The following is an 18,410-nucleotide window of genomic DNA, read 5'->3' as shown; positions in this document are numbered from 1 at the left end:
GAGACAGGACTACGGCCTCTCACGCAGAGGGCTCGGGCACTGGGACTGACCCCGATCCAGCCTGTTTCAAGGGGCGATGTGAAGATTCCTCAGGCACCCAGAGAGGACTGAGACCCTCCCCGCGCCAGCAGATCTGTAACCTGGGCCCCAAAAGAGAGAGGAGGTCCCCGTGGGGGTGTGTCTTGGGTGAACAGCAGGAGTGGTATCTGATCCATCTGGGTCCCTCACACCAACCACAACATACGTCACAGTTTTGGCTGAGTGAACAACACACACCACTGAGAGACAGCCTGCTGTGCTTTTGACACTTTATTGGTTTTTATTTAAAAACATGCTAAAAACATGGTGTTCCATAAAGCCAGGACCAGGATGAAGGAACGCACAGATACGGCATCGCAAGCAGAAAGTGCATCTGAAACCAACAAGCGTGCTCGCCCTGCTCTCCCTCCCGTGCTGCCCGGGGGCAGGCAGGTGGGCAAGGAGTGGGCAGGAAGCCCCCCAGGCCTCACCTCCTGAGTGCCCAATCAGGGCAGGGAGGCCAGGCCCCACCCTGGACTATTGCCTCACTGCAGTGGGGAGGAGGAAAGTGGGGGGCACGGGAACACAAGGGCTGGCCGGACTCTGAGAGGCTGAGGGACAAAGAATGGACCCCAAACAGCTCGCACCCAGCTCCCATCCTATGCCACGTCCCTGCTAGTTAGCACCTCCACCGGTGGGTGGGCAGGGGCTGGAGAGGAGGGGACAGCCACTTCCATCCACCTGGACTGCTCTTTGGCCACCAAAGCCTGGAAAGATGGCCACCTAGTTCCAAGTCAAACCAGGACATCTGCAAGAGGGTCTGGGGCAGGGCCGCCCTTCCAGAGAGCCTGAGACGCAGGCCTATGCTGGAGGGAGAGGGGGTGACAAGGCGCAAGCTGGGGGAGGGGTGCAGGGGGAGACTTGCACCTTGACCCCTGCTACCACCACCCAAGGGCAGCTCGCAGCCTGTGCCCGCTCACCCCTGCTGCAAGATGGCTGCACAGAAAGGCTGAGTCTGCAGCGGATGCCCCCTGAGTCCTCTACAAACCCTGAGGGACTTTCTGCGACAAGTGTGTAAATTGCTCACATCAGACCTGATTGAACTAACTCTGGCAGAGGGAGCCGTGAGTGAGGGAATTCTCTCCGGGGAATTCTGCCCCAGTGAGATCACAGTCAAGAGAAACTGAAGAGAGGCTGTGCCACCTTCACTGGCATCGCCGGGTGTGGCCCTCCGAGTGGAAGGGGCTTGGAGGAACACCCATTCCACGCACAGGGACTTCCGCCCAACGTAGACTCAGCCTAATAACAAAACAGCCAAGCGCACAGCGAGTAAAGAAGGCAGCGTGGGGACCTGTAGATGAGGCTCTGCAAACAGACGGATGAGGTGGGGGCTGGTGGGGGCACTGTGGCAAAGGCTCTGGGGCCAGAGGCCACCCCTGAAGCACTCCAGCAACAGAAAAGATTTTCAGGGAGGTTGCACGTCTCCCAACGCACTCGGCTTTTGCTGTTGATATTAACAAAAATTAAAAATTGCATTGATAGGCACAAACCAACCCACCCACCCCACCCACAGCGAGAAACGCACGAGGCCCCGGGTCCCACCGTGCAACTGGAGCACCTGTGTGCCGAGTGTCTCTCCGCCAGGGTGTGTCTGCTCCAGAATCTGCACTCTGGGGGTTCCTGAGGAGGTGGCTGAAGCTCCTTACCACGAAGCCAGGCCAGGGACAAGGGAAGGGCAGCTTTGCTCAAATGTGGGCCTCCCCGGGTTCCATCGGCACCACCGCCCCTGTCTCAGCGAAGCGGTCTTTACCTTGCCCAACTCACAAGACCACCCTCCTCTCAACTCCCACCCCCGCAAAACACGAGTCCTGATAATGCCAACAGTTCTATCCTCCTGGTCCCGATGTGTGTGTTACTTAAGGTGAACAGAGGAGTGACTGGTGCTGGGTGGCTGTGTCTCAGCTCTTGGAGCAGACAGACAGGTGGAGGCTGGAGAAGAGACCTGGCCGCAGTGGGAAACCAGGGTGACAAGACAAACTGTAAAGGAAAGGCAGCCGCCCTCCACGGCCCCACCTGAGCAAGTGCACTAGATGCTGGCTAGTGGGTAAGGTCCCCATGCTCAGTCCCATGGATCCGCCACCTTTTGGACTGCAAAACAGTACGCCAGCCCAGCTGCAGTTTGGAGGGGCACCCTGCTGCAGCCGAACCCCACTCCCCGCCTCACTCCCCAGCCTGTTTCTCTCCCAGGCCCAGCTCTGCACATGCATGACTCCGGCTGCTTTCTTCCCGTGGCTCCGGTAACAAGAGCCAGTCTGACCTCCTTTGGGTTTTCTGTATTTCTTCTCCTTGGGATCCCAGACGACAGGATCGCCACCCAACCCACTGCTGCTGTCCATGGCCCCAGGGAAGGCGGCGAAGATCTTGGGACCCAGGTGGACGTGATTCCCTCCTTCCCAGCAGGGCAACCCACAGCCGAGCAAGGCTGGTGGGGACGACCGTGGGTCCCCGCCCCCGTGGATCCCCTGCCACTGTCCCGGCACAGCAAAAGCTAAGGACTGCTTCCCCTTCCAGAAGCAAGGGAGAAAGTGAGCAGCATCCGAACTACAGAGGTATCTGTCTGACAGTTTCTAGCAGGAATGTGTGAAATAACTGGGGTGTGCGGAGCCTGCTGTGGGAGCACCCACACGGGGTGGAAGGGGAAGCCTCCTGTGCCAGCAGAGAGCGGGAGGAAGGAAGAAAGAAAATACCAACAACTGCTCCTCAGCGAAAAGTCTAAGCACCCCTCTAGCTCTGCCACATTCCTGGCAAAGCGTTTCTCCAGCACCGTGGGCCCCCCTGCCCTGGCCTTTCCAGCTCCATTAGTCAGCAAACGCCACCTCCTGTGCAGGGGCGACTCCAGACTGCTTCATGCTCCACCCACCTCTCCCAGGCTCCCGTCCTCAGACACCAGCCTGGCAAGGTCCTGCATCCCGTCCACGGCCCCTCCTTCCCACACGTTCTGAGGGCGCAGGCACGCCCCATCCGAGAGCCTCCCGAGTGTCGCACGGTGGTCTGTCCTGATTGAGACTGGACAGATGTCCTCTCTTCCCACCCATCCCTCACCCTCAGGGAAAAAAATTCAAACCATTAAAGAAATCAACACAGTAAAAAGTTACAAATCAGAAATCTAACCCTAAACTTATCTGAGAGATAATATTCCTGAATAATCGTAGAGTAAAATAAAATAAAAAAAGTTACATTGTAAGGTATAAAAAGCCTGGGCGAGATGCTCCAGGGGCCTTGCCCAGAGGCTGGCAGACCCCCCGCCCCGCCAAGTGCCCCATGGTGGCCATGGACGTAGCAGCCCCTGCTGGGGCGGTATCTCCACGGGGCGGGCACTCTGCTCCCCACCCCACGTGGGGACAAAGTGTCAGTGTGAGGAAGGGCAGGGGCAGAAGCCCATCAGTGCTGGGGGTTCCTCCTGAGTGCACCCCAGCCCACCCTGTCGTCTTTGGCAAATACGCATATGCAGATGCAGGAATCCAGGTGCCCCGAGCCCCAGGTCTCCGTGTGCCTCCTCCTCCCTGGCACTCCACCCACTGAGAAGTCCGAGGCTGAGGCAGGGTAGGTGGGGTAGGGCAGGCCAGGGTGGCTGGGTGCAGGGGTCACATCTGGAGAGTGCAGGCAGGCGACACAAAGCTCAATCTTCTTCCCTCCACGGGGCAGCAGGGCGGGGCGGGCACTCCCGGCCAGCCCGCTCATGCGTCGTACTTCTTACCAGTCCGGTGGATGTGCTGGAAAAGGGTCATGGAGAAGGCCATGCCCAGGATCTGAAAGAAAGACACGGGGAGGGGCCTGAGGCAGGAGCTGCAGCAGCCTGGACCTGACCTCAGCCCCAAGAGGCTTGGGATGTCACAGGGCACCTGGAGCAAGCAGGGATGGCCACGGGTGTGCCAGGAAAATGCTTGTGGCATGAAGAAATGAAGAAAACTGCGAACAGAGGTCACACACAGGTGAACGCTGGCTCAGCCTCGTGGCGCTGTTAGACCAGAAGCCACCAAACCTCGGCAGGACGCGCACGCATGCCCACTCAGAGGGGTGCTGTGGGCACGGGATGCACGGAGGACCTGGCCCTAAGTGGGGGCTAACAGGAGCCAAGGTGGGGAGTGGGAGGTGGCAGGGATCGTTCAGGACTCAGGCCAGCCGGGCACAGTGGCACTTAGGAGGCCAAGGTGGGAGGATGGCTTGAGATCAGCCTGGGCAACAGAGGGAGGCCCCATCTCTATTTTTTAAAAAAAGTTTTCAGTCATTCAGGTATGGTGGTGTATACGCCTGTAGTCCCAGCTGCTTGAGAGGCTGAAGTGGGACGACTGCTTGAGCCCAGGAGTTTGTGGCTGCAGCGAGCTATAAGGGCGCCACTGCACTCCAACCTGAGCAACAAAGTGAGACCCTGTCACTTACAAAAAGAAACAAACAGGACTCCTGCCAATCCCCTCCTGTCTGCTTGTAGAATACAAGGTGCGATGCTGTGGCAGCAACAGGGCCGTCTCACCAATGATGTGTGCTCAGGACGATGGCACTACTTGTTTGTGTCCCTCCCCTCCTGGATCTCAAAGGAGCTGGGGACCCAGACAAGTGCAGGAGGCAGAAGGAAGCCCGCTGTGGTCTCACGGTCACCACAGACAGTGTGCCGTATGCACAGGCTGTAAAGACGGTGACCGGGGGATACCGTGTGTGCCTTGCATGGCTCTCTGGGCTCAAGGTTCGGGAAGAACTGGGGGAACCCACGGAGGGTGACTCCAGCTTCAATATCCCAGCCTAGGCCTGGCCACAGGCAGCCCTGAGCACCACTGTCAGTGCTGAGGTGCTCTCAGGTCAGAGCTCACAGAAAACGGCAGCAGGCACAGCTGCCAAGCTTGAAAAGCTGTGATGAACTCCAGACCCTCCGCCATGAACCAACACTGCCTTCACTTCTCTGTGCTTCCTTACCTCTGCGCTGAGGCCAGCTGCTGGGGACGCCCCTCTTACCTGCATGATGAGGATGCACATCCCCACCGTGCCCAGCACGTGCTTATTGTCATCGAACCACATCTTCACCTTCTCATAGCAGCCCTGGGGAGCGAGGCCCACGACATTAGGGTCCCAGCCCAACCATGCGCTCCCTGCAGCCTGGCCCCCACCTCACTCTCTCCTTCCACCTCGTCCTTGCTCTTACCTCCCAGCCCTCCCTGGCCTCAGCCCTGTCCCCCTCCCTTGGTGCAGCCTCCGCCCCACCTGCAAGGCCAGCTGCACAGCCTCAGACCCCATTCAACCCCTCACCCTCTGACTCTCCCAACTGTGGGTCCAGCCCCACTCCCCATTTTCCATCTGCCTTTCTGCTTTATTTTGTGAGCCCCTACCCCACGCCACATTCAGCCAACCTCTCAGTGTCCTGGGCCCAGCCCTCGCTATAGGTCTCCTTGTGCCAGGACATCCACACATGGGCTCTTGGACCCAAGCGGCCCATCCCCAGCCTCACCGTTCTCCACAAAGGCGTGGTGGCGTTGCGCCCGCAGCCCTGGGAGTTCTCCATGCAGCAGCGGTCGGGAACCGTGTTCTCCCCCAGCACCGGGTACCAGTCTGTGTAGTCAGTGACGCCACAGCATCGCATCTGGCCGGCAGGAATGGAAGGGGCAGTCAGACATGCCATGGCCTGCCCCTTCCTCCCCTGGGCCTTCCCTTGCCCAGGCCAACTCCAGCCCCCCAAAAAGTGGCCACCCTGGAGTTAAGGGAGGAGACAAAGGGCTTGCTTCTCATCCCTTCTTTGGGCTTCAGCCGGGCCCACTGGGGAAGCAAGTGAGCGCTCCCTCCTGGAGACCAGAGTGGGAGGGGCAATGCGGCCCACCGTCGGGCTGGGCACCTCTCCACCAGCACCCCTGCTCCTTCTGTAAACCGTCCCAAGCTGACTGCCACTCAAGCCCCTGCCGGCCCCTCGCCAGGGCTTAACATGGGTGCGTCTGGGAGTACGGACTCGTTTTCCTCTTACAGCCAGGGCCTCCCCACCTAAGCCAAGCCCCATCACAGAGGCAAATCATTGCTAAAATAAATTCAGTCATTCATCCCAAAGCTCAGCCACAGCTCTCTTAGGCCTGCCCCTACCTGTGTCCTCATCTCTCTCTAGCTGTGCCCTGCTGTACCACGTCTGACTCGGCAGTTCAGGCAAATGCCCCGGTGGTACCACCCCACTCCCGGCTAAAGTCCAGAAAGCACAGTTGCCGGGTCAGGTCACCTGGGAAGGCAGCTAGAAGTGCCGGCTGCCACCCGTCCTCCCTGCCTGGCCCCACCAGTGTGGCCCAGCCCGCACCTCAGCCTGGATGATGTTCCAGGCGTTCTTCAGCCCCACGTTGTTCTCCGTGTGGTACAGCAGCAGTCCTTCCTTCAGGTCCTTCTTGGCGTTCTCGTTCACCTGTCAGGTGCAGGGACACAGCGAGACGGTTAGGATCAGGACGCAGCTTGTCTCTCCGGCCCACCTCAGGCCACCCAGGATGGTGGGTGACAGATGAGGGGTGAGGAAGGCAGGGGAGGCAGCTGGTCTGGAAGGCCCTGCCCACTGGGGTGGGGGGCTCTGCTGGCCCAACAGAGGTGCGGGGGTAGGCACACACTCCCAGCTTCAGAATACAGCAGGCCTTGGTGCACCCACCGCCTCCCGGCAGAGCTAAACTCAGGGCCAGGGCTGTAACACACAGAGGCAAAAAACACACCACGTGCCTCCGCTCTCCCATCCCAGGACCAGCCACACACACAGGCCACTCTGCCACCCTCGCCCCCCACTACACAGCTTCCCCACAGACTGCCCCCCTGAAAACACACCCTGGGAACTAAGGGAGGAAGACAGGTCATGTGACCTTGCACCTCCCTCACTGCTGTTCTACCTGATATTGAATAGCCGTATCTACTCATGGTGCTGTTGTAAGAACTAAGAGAAACAATTCTCATAAAAGGGCCAAGAACAGGGCTGGCACAGAGAAATCTCTCACCGTTGTTCTTTCTTCCCTTTCACAAGTGCAAAACTAAAAAATTATTCTTTCTCATCCTAACGACGTCTCTAACTTTCGGTGTGGCTCAGGCAGCTACTTCAAGAACTGCTCCTGCACTTTGGGAGGCCGAGGCGGGTGGATCACGAGGGCAGGAGATCGAGACCATCTTGGCTAACACGGTGAAACCCTGTCTCTACTAAAAATACAAAAAAATTAGCCGGGCGAGGTGACAGGTGCCTGTAGTCCCAGCTACTCGGAGGCTGAGGCAGGAGAATGGCGTGAACCCGGGAGGCGGAGCTTGCAGTGAGCCGAGATCGCGCCACTGCACTCCAGCCCGGGCGACAGAGCGAGACTCCATCTCAAAAAACAAAACAAAACAAAACAAAAGAACTGCTCCTTACACAGTTCTGGAGTGCATGGTACCAAAGGGCCTGCCACACCCCAAGAGACTGAAATCCTGGCCAACTTCGCTCGTGACTGCAAACTGCCCAGCCTGGGGAGGTCATAGGGGGCCACCCACCATCCTCCTGAACCCAGGAGCAGCGCCCGTCCTCAAGGGCTCTAGTGCAGGAAACGGCCTCCCTGTGCTGTCAGTCCTGCTCAGCCAGCTTCGTCCAGAGAGTTCCTCCTTGTTTCTCATGGGTTGCTCTCAAATCACCCAGCCCAACCACCTGAGGAGGTGTGAATCCCTTCTCCAAGTAGCTTAATTCCTTCCAGTGACAGGGAGCTCGCGAGCGCCAGAGGCAGCCCCCTGCCGTCGCTGGTCATGCAGAGGATTCCACTTCCTGGGACTATACAACTCCCCTATCCTCCAAATTTGCCCGCCCCATGCTCCCCCCATCAAAACCTTCCAACTGGCCTTTCCTCAGTAGCTTTCCCAACCCATGGTTCCGTCTTCCTTTCTGCACAGGTGCTGCTTGCCAGCACTCTTCCTCTGGCCAGGGAAGGGCCCCTGGCCTGCTTGGCCCAACTCAAAGGGTAGTGAAATTCCATATGCCCCCTCCCATCTGGCAAGGCTCACCTTGTCCATGTAGACAAAGAAGAGGATGAGTAAGATCAGCTCTGCTAGGAGGATGACCAACAGGACGATGAAAAACTGGAAAGGAAAGGGCCAGGCATGGGTAGGTGGCAATGGGCAGGGTTGAGGACAAGGAGGGCGTGGAAGGCAGGGACAGGTGGCGCCTAGGTGGGGCTTCCCAGGTCTGGGAGAGGCCAGTTCCTCCTGAGGAAACCCAGATAGCTAGGACAGGGGCATAAAGGAGCTGACTCATCAGGGAGTGGGAGGGACAACTAGGGGTATGCATAGCCAATCTAGAAGCAGTTTCCCTGTTCTCAGGTTGGACACCCAGGTGGCTAGTGTTCCAGGTCTTGCCTGTCCCAGGGGTGCAAGTGCAAGGAGATCAGGAGTTGGAGGGGCTGGAGATTCGGACATAACTTACGCTGAGCAGGAGGCACTTGTTCTCCTTGATGGCCCCCAGGCAGCCGAGGAAGCCCGTCACCATAACAATGGTGCCTATGGCGATGACCAGGTTGGCTGCAGACAACGAAGGGAAGCTGGGGGAGAAGGTGGCAAAGTTGCCTTGGGACACGGAGAGCCAGATGCCCACTCCAAGCAGCCCACAGCCACAGAGCTGGAGAGGAAGGAAAGCCCATTAGCCTGGCGCTGCTCTCACACTCGTCCACGGACCTGGGAACCCTGCAGGCCCCCACCCTATGCTCTGAGACACAGACAAAGTAAGAACCGACAAGGTGAGAATGGGACTACCGTCGGGCATGGCCGCAGACCCAAAGCATGTCGGTTGTGTGATCCAGACGGTCCCCTAGCCTCTCTGTGCCTCAGTCTCCCCATGTGACAACGGAGACGGTGCCAGCTTCACGAGCCTCCCAGGTCACTCTGAGGATGGATCAAACCACACAGAGGCAGAACACATGACAAATACATGGAAGGTACTGGGCACATGCGAGCGGTTAGGTTACTCTGCGTGATAGAGAAGAGGCCCCAGTGTCCAAGCCGGAGGTCTGGTGAGAGGGGAGAACTGCGGCCAGGGAAACCAAGAAAGACTTCATCTCCGGAGGTGGGAAGGGACCCTCGGAGTCGGGTTTCTTGGAGCCAGAACTTCCAGCGACTGGGTCCTGTTACTCTGACCTGAAGGGCCATTTGTCCACTGGAGTCTGAAGGACAATTTCCCACAGATGGAGAAAGGAGGCAGTCACCAGCTGGCTGCGGGCCTGGCCAGTGTGTGGGACATGGGAGTCCATGGCTGCCTTCAACATCCACATAATAAGCCGGCCTCTGGCATGATCGGCCCCAAAACCGAAAAGTAACTCTCCCCAACAGCACCCCCGGGGCTGCCGGCGCCACCAGCTCCACCTGGGAAGCTTCCATTTCACTGGCCGCAAATCTCCACATCTGCCTGATTTCATGCTCGATCTAGCTGGCACTCCCCCACTCCCTCCGCCAGCTCAGGGGAAGTTTGCTGAGTCTAAGGAACCAATCAATCAGTCAAATAGTATTTATTGAGTGCCTACGGCATGCAGTGTGCCATGTCAGAAAAGCTACAACCACTTTAGAGACCTGTTTTCCTGAGGTCTCTCTTCTGGCTGGATGGGAGCTATAAAAGTGCAACATTTACACTCCCAGGTGGGAGGGACTGGTGCCCAGTCAACGCTACGGGCGTTCAGAGGAGGCGATCACTGTCGCAGTCACGGAAGCCAGGTGAAGGAGGCAGTCCCTAAAGGGTGGGTGGACTTGGGGCGGATGAAGGACGAGAACATTCCATGCCGGGTGAACGTGCAGGGGGTAAGGGCTTGGGAGTCATAGACCCGAACAGGACTCCCGGTTCTAGCTTATCCTGGCGGTGTGAGCTTGCAAACCTCTCGCATGCAGAGTGAGAATATCATCCCCTTCCTTTCGGACTGTTGTAAGAATTAGAATGGAATAAGCTACGTGAAGTGGGTGGCCAGCTCCGGGCACTGCTCGCTGGAAAGGCACTTCCCTGGCAGTTGTTCCGTGCCAGGGCCTGTGCTGACTATGCTGAAACCAGGAATCAGCCCAGCCCCTGCTCCCAAGCTGCCCTGGCTCCTGGGAGGAAACAGAGGCTTGGGGCTGAGACAAGGCAACCCGCAATTAGGCAGAGTAGTGATGCCCACGGGAAGGCGAGGGGAGGGGACAGATGCTTCCCTGAGGAAGGGCATCTCCTTCGCTTATTCCTCCACAAACCCAACACCTGCGTGTTCAGCGCCAGGCCCTGTTCTCCGAGCTGGGGAGACAGTGGTACACCTCACTGGCAAAGACCCTGCCTTCAGGAAGAGTAGATTCGTACAGGAGACACTGACCATAGGTAAGCAACAAACGACACAACTTCAGCCGCTGACATGTGCCACGAAGAAAAATACGGCTATGTAAAGAGCCAGAAAATAACTGGGAGGGTGTGGGCAGGGAAGGTGTCTTGGAAGAGGTGGCGTTTAAGCAAAAACCCAAATAAACAGGGGGAGGGAGCAACATAACTATCTGGGGGAAGAACATTCCAGAGGGAACAGCAGGTGCAAAAGCCCCGGAGTGGGAAGGAGCCTGGCCAGCCAAGGAGGAGCACACTGGCTGTCTGCTACAACACTGAGTGAGGTGACATGCGGTAGGAGACAAGGCAGGCGGGGTGGCCGGGGGCCAGGCCAGCTGGGACCTCACAGGTAAAGGAAACGTGCAGGTGTCCTCAGTGTGACGGGAAGGCCCCGGAGCTGGAGACTGACAAGACCTCACTGAGGTTTTCCGCAGATCACTCTGGCTGCTGTTTGGAGAAGCGACCACGGGACAGGGAGGGAGGCCAGGAGAGCAACTGGGAGGCTACTGGGAGGCGGGAGCTGGGGACGACTCATACCAGGAGGCTACGCAGGAGCGGTGAGAAATGGGCCAATGTGAGATGTTTTGAAGGTGGCATTGACAGGCCTTGCTGGGCTTTGAAGAATGAGCAGGATTTTGATAAATGGGGAACCAGAAAGGTGGTCCACACAGTGCCTGAAGAAAAAGGTGGGAGCAGACACCTCCACGTATTACTAACCCAGAGACAGTGCAAGGAGCTGGACGGGGGTCCGAATGAGGTACGTCCCACAGCTGCCTGGGTCCTTCATACTGCGGAGAGTGGGCCTGCACCCCCTGTCCCCGGGGGCAGCCCCACATAGAACCAGGTCAGGGCTCCCAAGGAATGGGCACACTCAGACCCACAGCATCGCCCAACGGGGCCATCAGAGAGCCTCGCCGGGGAACGGGGGCTATCCCCACTGCGGCCACTAGGTGGCGCTCCAGGCTGGTTCAGAAGCTCTGGGTTCGCCAGTGATGGCTGAAACTTTCATCCAAATAGTCACTGACTTTTCTTCAATCCGGTCAGTTTCTATGCTGCCGTCTCAATTTTTCTTTCATTAATCATACCATGGAGAATTTATGATCTTCATGCTGAAGATTTATGGCTCTAAAAGCCAGACCCTGGAATGAGTCAGCGCAAACCCTGCTGCGGCAGGTACTGGCTGCAGGGGGAGCCGCAGGGCCCCCCCCGCCACCCACTGCAGCTGGAGACACGCAGGACCCCAGAGCTCAGAGCCTGGATCCTCCTCGGGCCTGGAAAAGTTCTCAAAGTACAGCTTCCTCCTGACGCGGTTTCCCACTGTGGGTGTACCTGCAGGGAGGGGGGCCCCTTCCGAGCCCCTCTCTCCACTTCCCTCCTGGGGGAAGTGCTGGGATGCTCGGGAGCCTCCATCTAGGAAAATCTCTTAGGTCAGAAACTCCAGGACCTGGTCAACTCTCTTCAAACTGCTTCTCTGACTTCACATTCCACATCCTGTGATTTGGCCTTGCCAGACCCAGCCGGGAGCCTTCTACCTCTCAGGGAACATAGCTGGTGCCCTGTCCCCAAATCTGCTTCCTTTCCCATTTCCTGTCCAAAGTCCTCCAGGCCCCCAGGAAAGATTTGTGGTCTACCCTACGGGGGCACAGTCTGAACCTGAAGCCTCCCTCTCCAAGCCCTCAAACCTGTTCCCGCCTCCATCACAGCCCCCGCCTGGCACAACTCCACACATGGTGCACGTCTGCCCAGTGAGGAGGCCAGCGCAGTACAGCGGGTGCCACACACATCCCCACTGCCACACTCCCATCCTCAAGGGGTTCCAGCCGAATTGAGCCCTCTGCTCCCATCTTCCGATGGCCCAACACTATCAGAGCCTCCCGGCAAGAAGAAAACACAAAGGTCACGCCTTGATTTTCCAGGAAGCTAAGGCGGGGACATGGAAGTCCCCAGTCACAATGCTGGACTGGGACAAAACCTTGGTTTCTGGCATTTGGTGCAGAAGGCTTTACTACCACCTGCTCCCAGGGGACCTCGACTGAGAGGGCACAGGCACCAAGACCAGGCCTTTGCCATGGGTCCCATGTCCAGATCACGGCCCCCACTGCCCTCCCTGCCCCTGGCCTCTGGTTTCCAGCCCACCCTGCATAGAGCTGCCTGATTCCTTTTCCTAAAATGCCTCTCTCATCATGCTGCTCCCCGGTGTGACCTTAAGATTCTTTAGCTCTCGGAGGCCCAGTTTCCTTTAAAACATGGGATTTGGACGAATTCATTTCTCAGGTCCCTCTGGTGCAGTGTTAGCCCAGCCTGAGACGTGGTGCTCTCAGCCCTCAGCCCAGTGGTTCCCAGTCACGAGCAATTCTGCTCCCCAGGGAACATGTGGCATGTCTGGGGACATTTTTGGTTGCCACAACTCGGGGGGGCTGCTCCTGGCCTCTGGTGAGTAGAGGCCAGGGCTGCTGCTGAACACCCTGCAGCGCACAGGACGGCCCACACAGTCAAGAACTGTCTGGCCCCAGTTGTCAACAGAGTTTGAGAAACCCTGCCCCACACCCTATCCCCCCGCCAGGCACCCACCCTTGGGCGGTCAACGCCTTGAGAACAGCCATTGGAGAAAGAACCTGATGTGTTCCCTCCAGTGGTGGGGAAGGGAGAGCCAATGACAGCGATGTGCCCAAAGTGCTGGGGAGACTCCAGCTGGTGAGCCGGAGCTGGGGAGAGCCAGGGCTGAGATCGGGAAGGGAGCAAGGGCAGGAGGGAGGAGGTGACAGCAGAGACAGTTGGCCGTGAAGTCTTGGAGAGCCAGGCCTGCCCCGCACAGGCAGGAGGGCGGGAAGACAGGAAGCTGACCTCTGAAGCCAGCGCAGTGGGCAGGGAGAGGGTGTGGCAGGAACGGGAGAGGGAGGTGCGGGGCAGGGGAGCCGCCCCTATGGAGGGAGCCCAGCACACAGCACAGGAAGGAGGCAAGGCCCATCCGTGGTGGCACAGCCAAAGCTCAGGGCCAGAGAGCTTAGCTGGTGGCATTCGGGAAAATTCCCTTCCAAAACCAGAGGGTTGTCTCAGCTGAGATGACTGAGCTATAATCTAGCCCACAATGGGACAATCTGGGGTGAGGCAGGGTGACTCAGGGGATCAGGCCCCAGGCAATGCTAGCACCAATCCGCAGGAGGTCACCAGCCACTCCTGGTGTGGTCCAGGCCTAACTGATGCCCTCCCTAGAGCAGGAGCAGACCCAGGGGCTTGCCTGAGTACCAAGCCTCCCCTGCCCCTTCCCCAACCGAAGGCATTTCAAAATAACTTCAAATCAGGGCTACGAACAAATCCACATCCAAATTTGGGAAGATGAATCCCATCCTTACATTTGCCAATGGCCTCCCTTGAGGGCCAGGATTTGGGTCTGTCATGTTTGTGGTTAAATCCACAGAGCCTAGAGCAGGGCCTCACTCCTGGCAATGCCTTCAAGTCCCACAGGGCGATCCGGTCTGGGCCCTGCCCTGACTCTGGAGGAGGGAGAGGGTGCAGGCCCCCGGCACAGAGAAAAGCCCCAAGTCATCAGGCTGTATCAGAATCTTCTCTGTCACCAGGGGCCCATCCAAACACACACAGCAGGTAAACTTAGGCCAGTCAGGCTATGGCTAGACAGTGAGCCCACACTCCAGCCTCATCTCATTTGTTAAGTCTTGTAATTAGCTAATATCCCCACAGTGTCTTCCTTGTCTACAGTTTGAACCATGTTACCTGTGGTTTCAATACAGGCTTCTGCCATGTGTCATGTATATTTCAAGCAGGCATCCTATTTCTCTGGGGGTGAGGGACACAATTCCCCCTTCAAGCTTTCCCCTTCCTCAGCTTCTCCGCCTGCTTCCATGCTGCTTAGAACCCAGGGGCAGCCACTGCCCATATCTCATGGTCTCATGGGTGCCATCAGTCCCCCACTGGTGGGAGCAGCCCCTCCCCAAGCCTGACTCCTCTGCCAGCACCAGGCCCACATCTGGGACCTCGCAGGCCTCTGCGTAGACTTGCTGCCCACCCTCACTAAAACATGCACAGCTGGGCCCAGTGGTTCATGCCTGTAATCCTAGCACTTTGGAAAAAACAACAAACAAACAAACAAAAAAACGCATGCACTTCCAGGACCCAGGTTCACGTCTTATCCATTTTTCTTCCATCATGGGGCCCAGAACATGCCTGGATTACTAGGTAAAAATTTGCTGGAGGAATGAATGAATGAATGAATGATGGGGATGGACGGAGGGGCCTGAGCAGGCCATAGCCGGGGAACAGGACCAGACTCAGACATGTAAACCCTCCTGAAAAAGCAGCCTCCTGTGCACCCCGTCTTCCCCACTCCTGGAACCCCCAGTGCCCTCATGTTGCTGCCATCTCTGCTGCCCTGCTTTAATCCCCACTGCCTCATGTGTCTGCAGAGCCCCACAAGGCACCTGGGATCCTCATGTCGGATGACACTGGTGGCCCCCAACCTGGCCCCTGGCCCCCCTGACACCCTCATCCATTTTTTGCTTGCAGGAGATTTTCAAATGCTAGGTCTCAGTGCTCCCTAATGTTTCTGTGAGCCAAGGCCAGGCCCAACATTTAATGGCATTTCATAAATTAGTGGATGTGGAGAATTTTAAAAAAGGAAAAAAACCAAAACAGCTTTAATTTCACAGCCTGACATGCCGGCTAGTAATGAACCTGCCTGGCTCTGGGAGAAGCCGACCTGCCAAGAACTTCATCGTGGGGAGCAGAGACAATACATCAGTGCCAGGAGCGCGGCCGCTGCTTTGTATTTCAGACACCCCTGGCCTCCAAGGGCCCCCGCAGCTCATTCATTCTCACAGCCATAAAGGGAGAGGCAGGAGGGGCAGGGGAGGAGAGACAGCAGACGATGCCTCCAATACTGCATGGAGAGAAATGAAGGGACAAAGTCACAAACACGTCTTTGTCAAAGTCGCCCAGCAGGCAGGAGGACCACTGCTCAGTGGAACCATGGAGCGGGATGCAGTCACACGGGGTCCCCCAGGGTCCGAATGCTCACCATCCCACAATGCACTCCATTCTTTTTTTTTTTTTTTGCATAACTCTAATCAGTCAAGAATTCTTTCTTATTAATGCAAGAATCTACTTCCCTGTGGCTAGCATGCATCAATCCTAGTTTTGCCCAAGAGGCCCACTAAGAACAGGCCTATCTCAAATTGAAAGCTAGGATCCAGCTACGGTAGGAACAGCTCTTCCCCTCCTATGTTCTGAGCTCTATACTTCTAGTAATTCAGCCTAAGTCCCCATTGGCTTGAGTGGCAGCCATAGCACAGTTCAGTCTCACACTGAGCTTGTGCATACGTCAAGTCAGATGGCATGATTCCTTGGTCATTACTGTTGGTCCCCACACTTTCTCTCAAAGCCTCCAGTTCACCTTCACACCTTCACTTTGCAGCCCCTAATCTCACCAACTTACATAGGTGTCAGGGAGATCACACCCATATTTTTGTGCCTAATTTTCCTCCAAATAAACATTACGTAAAGTATTTGCATATCTACAACCCAGTTACATTTTGATTATACCAGAATGGGGTTATTCTCCATGTGAGATAGTTCTAAGAGAGAATGTCTACCCATGGCCAAACTTAAGGGGCATCGTGTTTGGGAGCTGCAAGCCTCTGCGGTTATAAAGCTCGTGAATTATGTTTCAAGAGGGCCAACTGTCTCCAGCCAACTTTGTAACCCTTCCCCAATTGACCAAAACCCCTAGCATTTGAGAGTGAGTCCTGTTACAACACCTACACCTCTTGCAATCTAAAACCCTGAAGTGTATATTGGGATGGTAGAGTCCATGATGAAGGAGATTCTACCTGAGACTTTGGGGACAGCCCCCTGCCACCCTCCGGGGGGTCAGGACCCAGGGTGGGGGGATAAATGCCCAGTCACCAGCAGTCCTGGCCCCTAGTTGCGCGAAGGGCTTGGTGTCCTCTAGCCCCTGGCTGGGGGCAGAGTTGGCCCTGTTGAAGTGCTACCCATCTGTTTGGGCTTCCTGGCCTAGCCTCAGTATGGCGGCGAGGGGCACCTGCCCTGCCTGGGGGCTCGCTCCAATCAAGGCATCTGTGAGACTCTAGGTTGGTATAGCCCTGGGGGCAGGAAGAACCTGAGTCTGTTCCGGGCTTCAAAGACGAAGGCATGGGAGAGAGATGGCCCAGTCCCCAACATGGCAATGCCTAGATAGCAAGGACCAGAGACAGGGAGGGATGGGGGCATCTACCATGTGCCGTCCCAACACACCCCGTTATAAGCCATGCCTCTTTCTGGGAGAAAGGCTACAGGGCAATGCAGGTCACCTCCCGCACTTCCACCTGTACCCCATCCCCAGGCCACCTGACAGGTCACCTCCCGCACCTCCACCTGTACCCCATCCCCAGGCCACCTGACAGGTCACCTCCCGCACCTCCACCTGTACCCCATCCCCAGGCCACCTGACAGGTCACCTGCCGCACCTCCACCTGTACCCCATCCCCAGGCCACCTGACAGCAGGCCCCAGGTCCACTTTCTCAGGCACCAGCATCTTCTACCTTCTCAAATTGGCCCACAGGCCTTCTTCCTCCACGGCGAACTGGAAGAGGAGGTGGAGACACGTCCAGAACCCCCAAGGGGCCCGGTGTAGGGCCAAAGCTGTCAGAAGGAACAAAGCCTGAGGAGCAGCCCTCAGAAGGACCACAAAATGACATGTGGCCAGGATGCCAAAGAGCAGCGGATAATACAGAGCACCTGCCAGCCTTGTAAAGGAGGAGTGATCATTCACCAGTCCATAAACATCGATTCCCACTGCCGCTGCAGCCCTACCAGGACAGGCTGCGCACACGGGGCAGAACCACATCTGCTTCCCAATCAAGCCCGTCCCGGGCTTGGGTAGTGGGGTCAGGGGCTCTTCCCAGACTGAGGATGCACAGTGCAATCACAAGAGCGGGTGCAGGTGGGTGCAGGGAAGAAGGACCACACAGGGAGCGCTTGTTACTCAGCAATCCCAAGCTCCTACCAGCCCATGCAGCTCCTGCTCACTTTGGGCATGGGAGGATGTGGCCCCTAGACTGCAAACCTCTGCTGCAGACCCTGGGCAGATCAAGCGAGCAAGAGGGCACAGCTGTTTCCCATCCCTATGCAGGAACACACGGAGGGCAGGCTGCGGGAACGCACGGAGGGCAGGCTGTAGCACCTACGGAACAGGAATGGGGAAAAAGCTCCCAAGAAGGAGGCTGAAAAACCAGTCATGGCCTCCACTGGACATTTCGGTTCTCTGAGCCGGTGGGAGGACTGCCCTTTGCTGGGAGAGTAGGGGTGAGGAGGATCCTGGGACATGCCTTTTCCCCAAACTCTGGAACTTGTCAGCACTGGACAGAAGGCAGCGTGGAGCCTCAGGCCACCAGCACCCAGTAACACTGCATGATGTGCAGGGTGGGCACTCTACGCTGGGCAGGAGTGGGGGACGCTCAGGTGCCTCTCGTTACCTGCATGCCCAGAGCCACGGCTGCCCAGGGAGGAAGCACGAGGAGGCAGCCTGGGGCCCCGGCACACGGCACTGTCTCAATTCCCAAGGTCACTGTAAAGTGGAAGGGAAGGCACCAAGAACTCAGAATAACTTGTCAGAGGGGTCTGAGAAAGGATTTTCCAATCACCAGCATAGTTTTTCCTTCCTGAATTTGTTTTATTTTGTCCATCTGGGGAGAAAGGCATTTCTGACAGCATCAGAGCACACAGTAATTGTGAAGCCGGGCTGCTGTGGGAGGCAGGATGGGCTTCAGAAACCAACCTTCAAGGACGGCAGTATAACTGGCGGCTACCTGGGCTTCCCATAGAAGGCAGAATCATCGGCAGCCCAGACCTCAGGACCTGGAGCCCAGGGGAGCAGAAGGTGCAGTGCAGCTCTGGCAAGCCACTTAACCTTCCTGAGATGTTTCTCTGATAAACCAGAGGGAAAGAAGAGCACCTCCCCAGCACTCAGGGACACTGTGGGGATGAACAGGGCTCTGCCTGCCGAGCACTTTGTGTTCCTCGGAATATAAATGCTGTACAAGATGT

General features: G+C 57.2%; 1 protein-coding gene and 1 pseudogene across 16 annotated transcripts in view; both read right to left on the bottom strand.

Moving 5' to 3' along the window:
* Window positions 1–294: 294 nt before the first annotated feature.
* Window positions 295–18,410, bottom strand: part of TSPAN9 (tetraspanin 9) — a 211,715-nt gene continuing 193,599 nt past the window's right edge. For 15 of the 16 annotated variants that reach the window (XM_065523570.2, XM_065523576.2, XM_045364553.3 and 12 more), the window contains 6 exons: window positions 8,453–8,644; window positions 8,035–8,109; window positions 6,341–6,442; window positions 5,516–5,647; window positions 5,026–5,109; window positions 295–3,827 (listed from right to left, as the gene is read on the bottom strand). In XM_065523570.2, the coding sequence (XP_065379642.1) occupies window positions 3,756–3,827; window positions 5,026–5,109; window positions 5,516–5,647; window positions 6,341–6,442; window positions 8,035–8,109; window positions 8,453–8,644 (657 nt within the window). In that variant the 3' untranslated portion in view covers window positions 295–3,755. The remainder of the gene's footprint in view (window positions 3,828–5,025; window positions 5,110–5,515; window positions 5,648–6,340; window positions 6,443–8,034; window positions 8,110–8,452; window positions 8,645–18,410) is intronic. The other variant, XM_074006104.1, reaches the window with a different exon arrangement.
* On the bottom strand, window positions 1,318–1,930 carry LOC107126624 (uncharacterized; annotated as a pseudogene).

This window comes from Macaca fascicularis, chromosome 11 (genome assembly GCF_037993035.2).
Source record: "Macaca fascicularis isolate 582-1 chromosome 11, T2T-MFA8v1.1".
In the NCBI taxonomy this organism is placed as follows: Eukaryota; Metazoa; Chordata; class Mammalia; order Primates; family Cercopithecidae; genus Macaca; species Macaca fascicularis.
The sequence above is the reverse complement of the archived record's forward strand: the minus strand, read 5'-3'. Positions and strand labels throughout refer to the sequence as shown.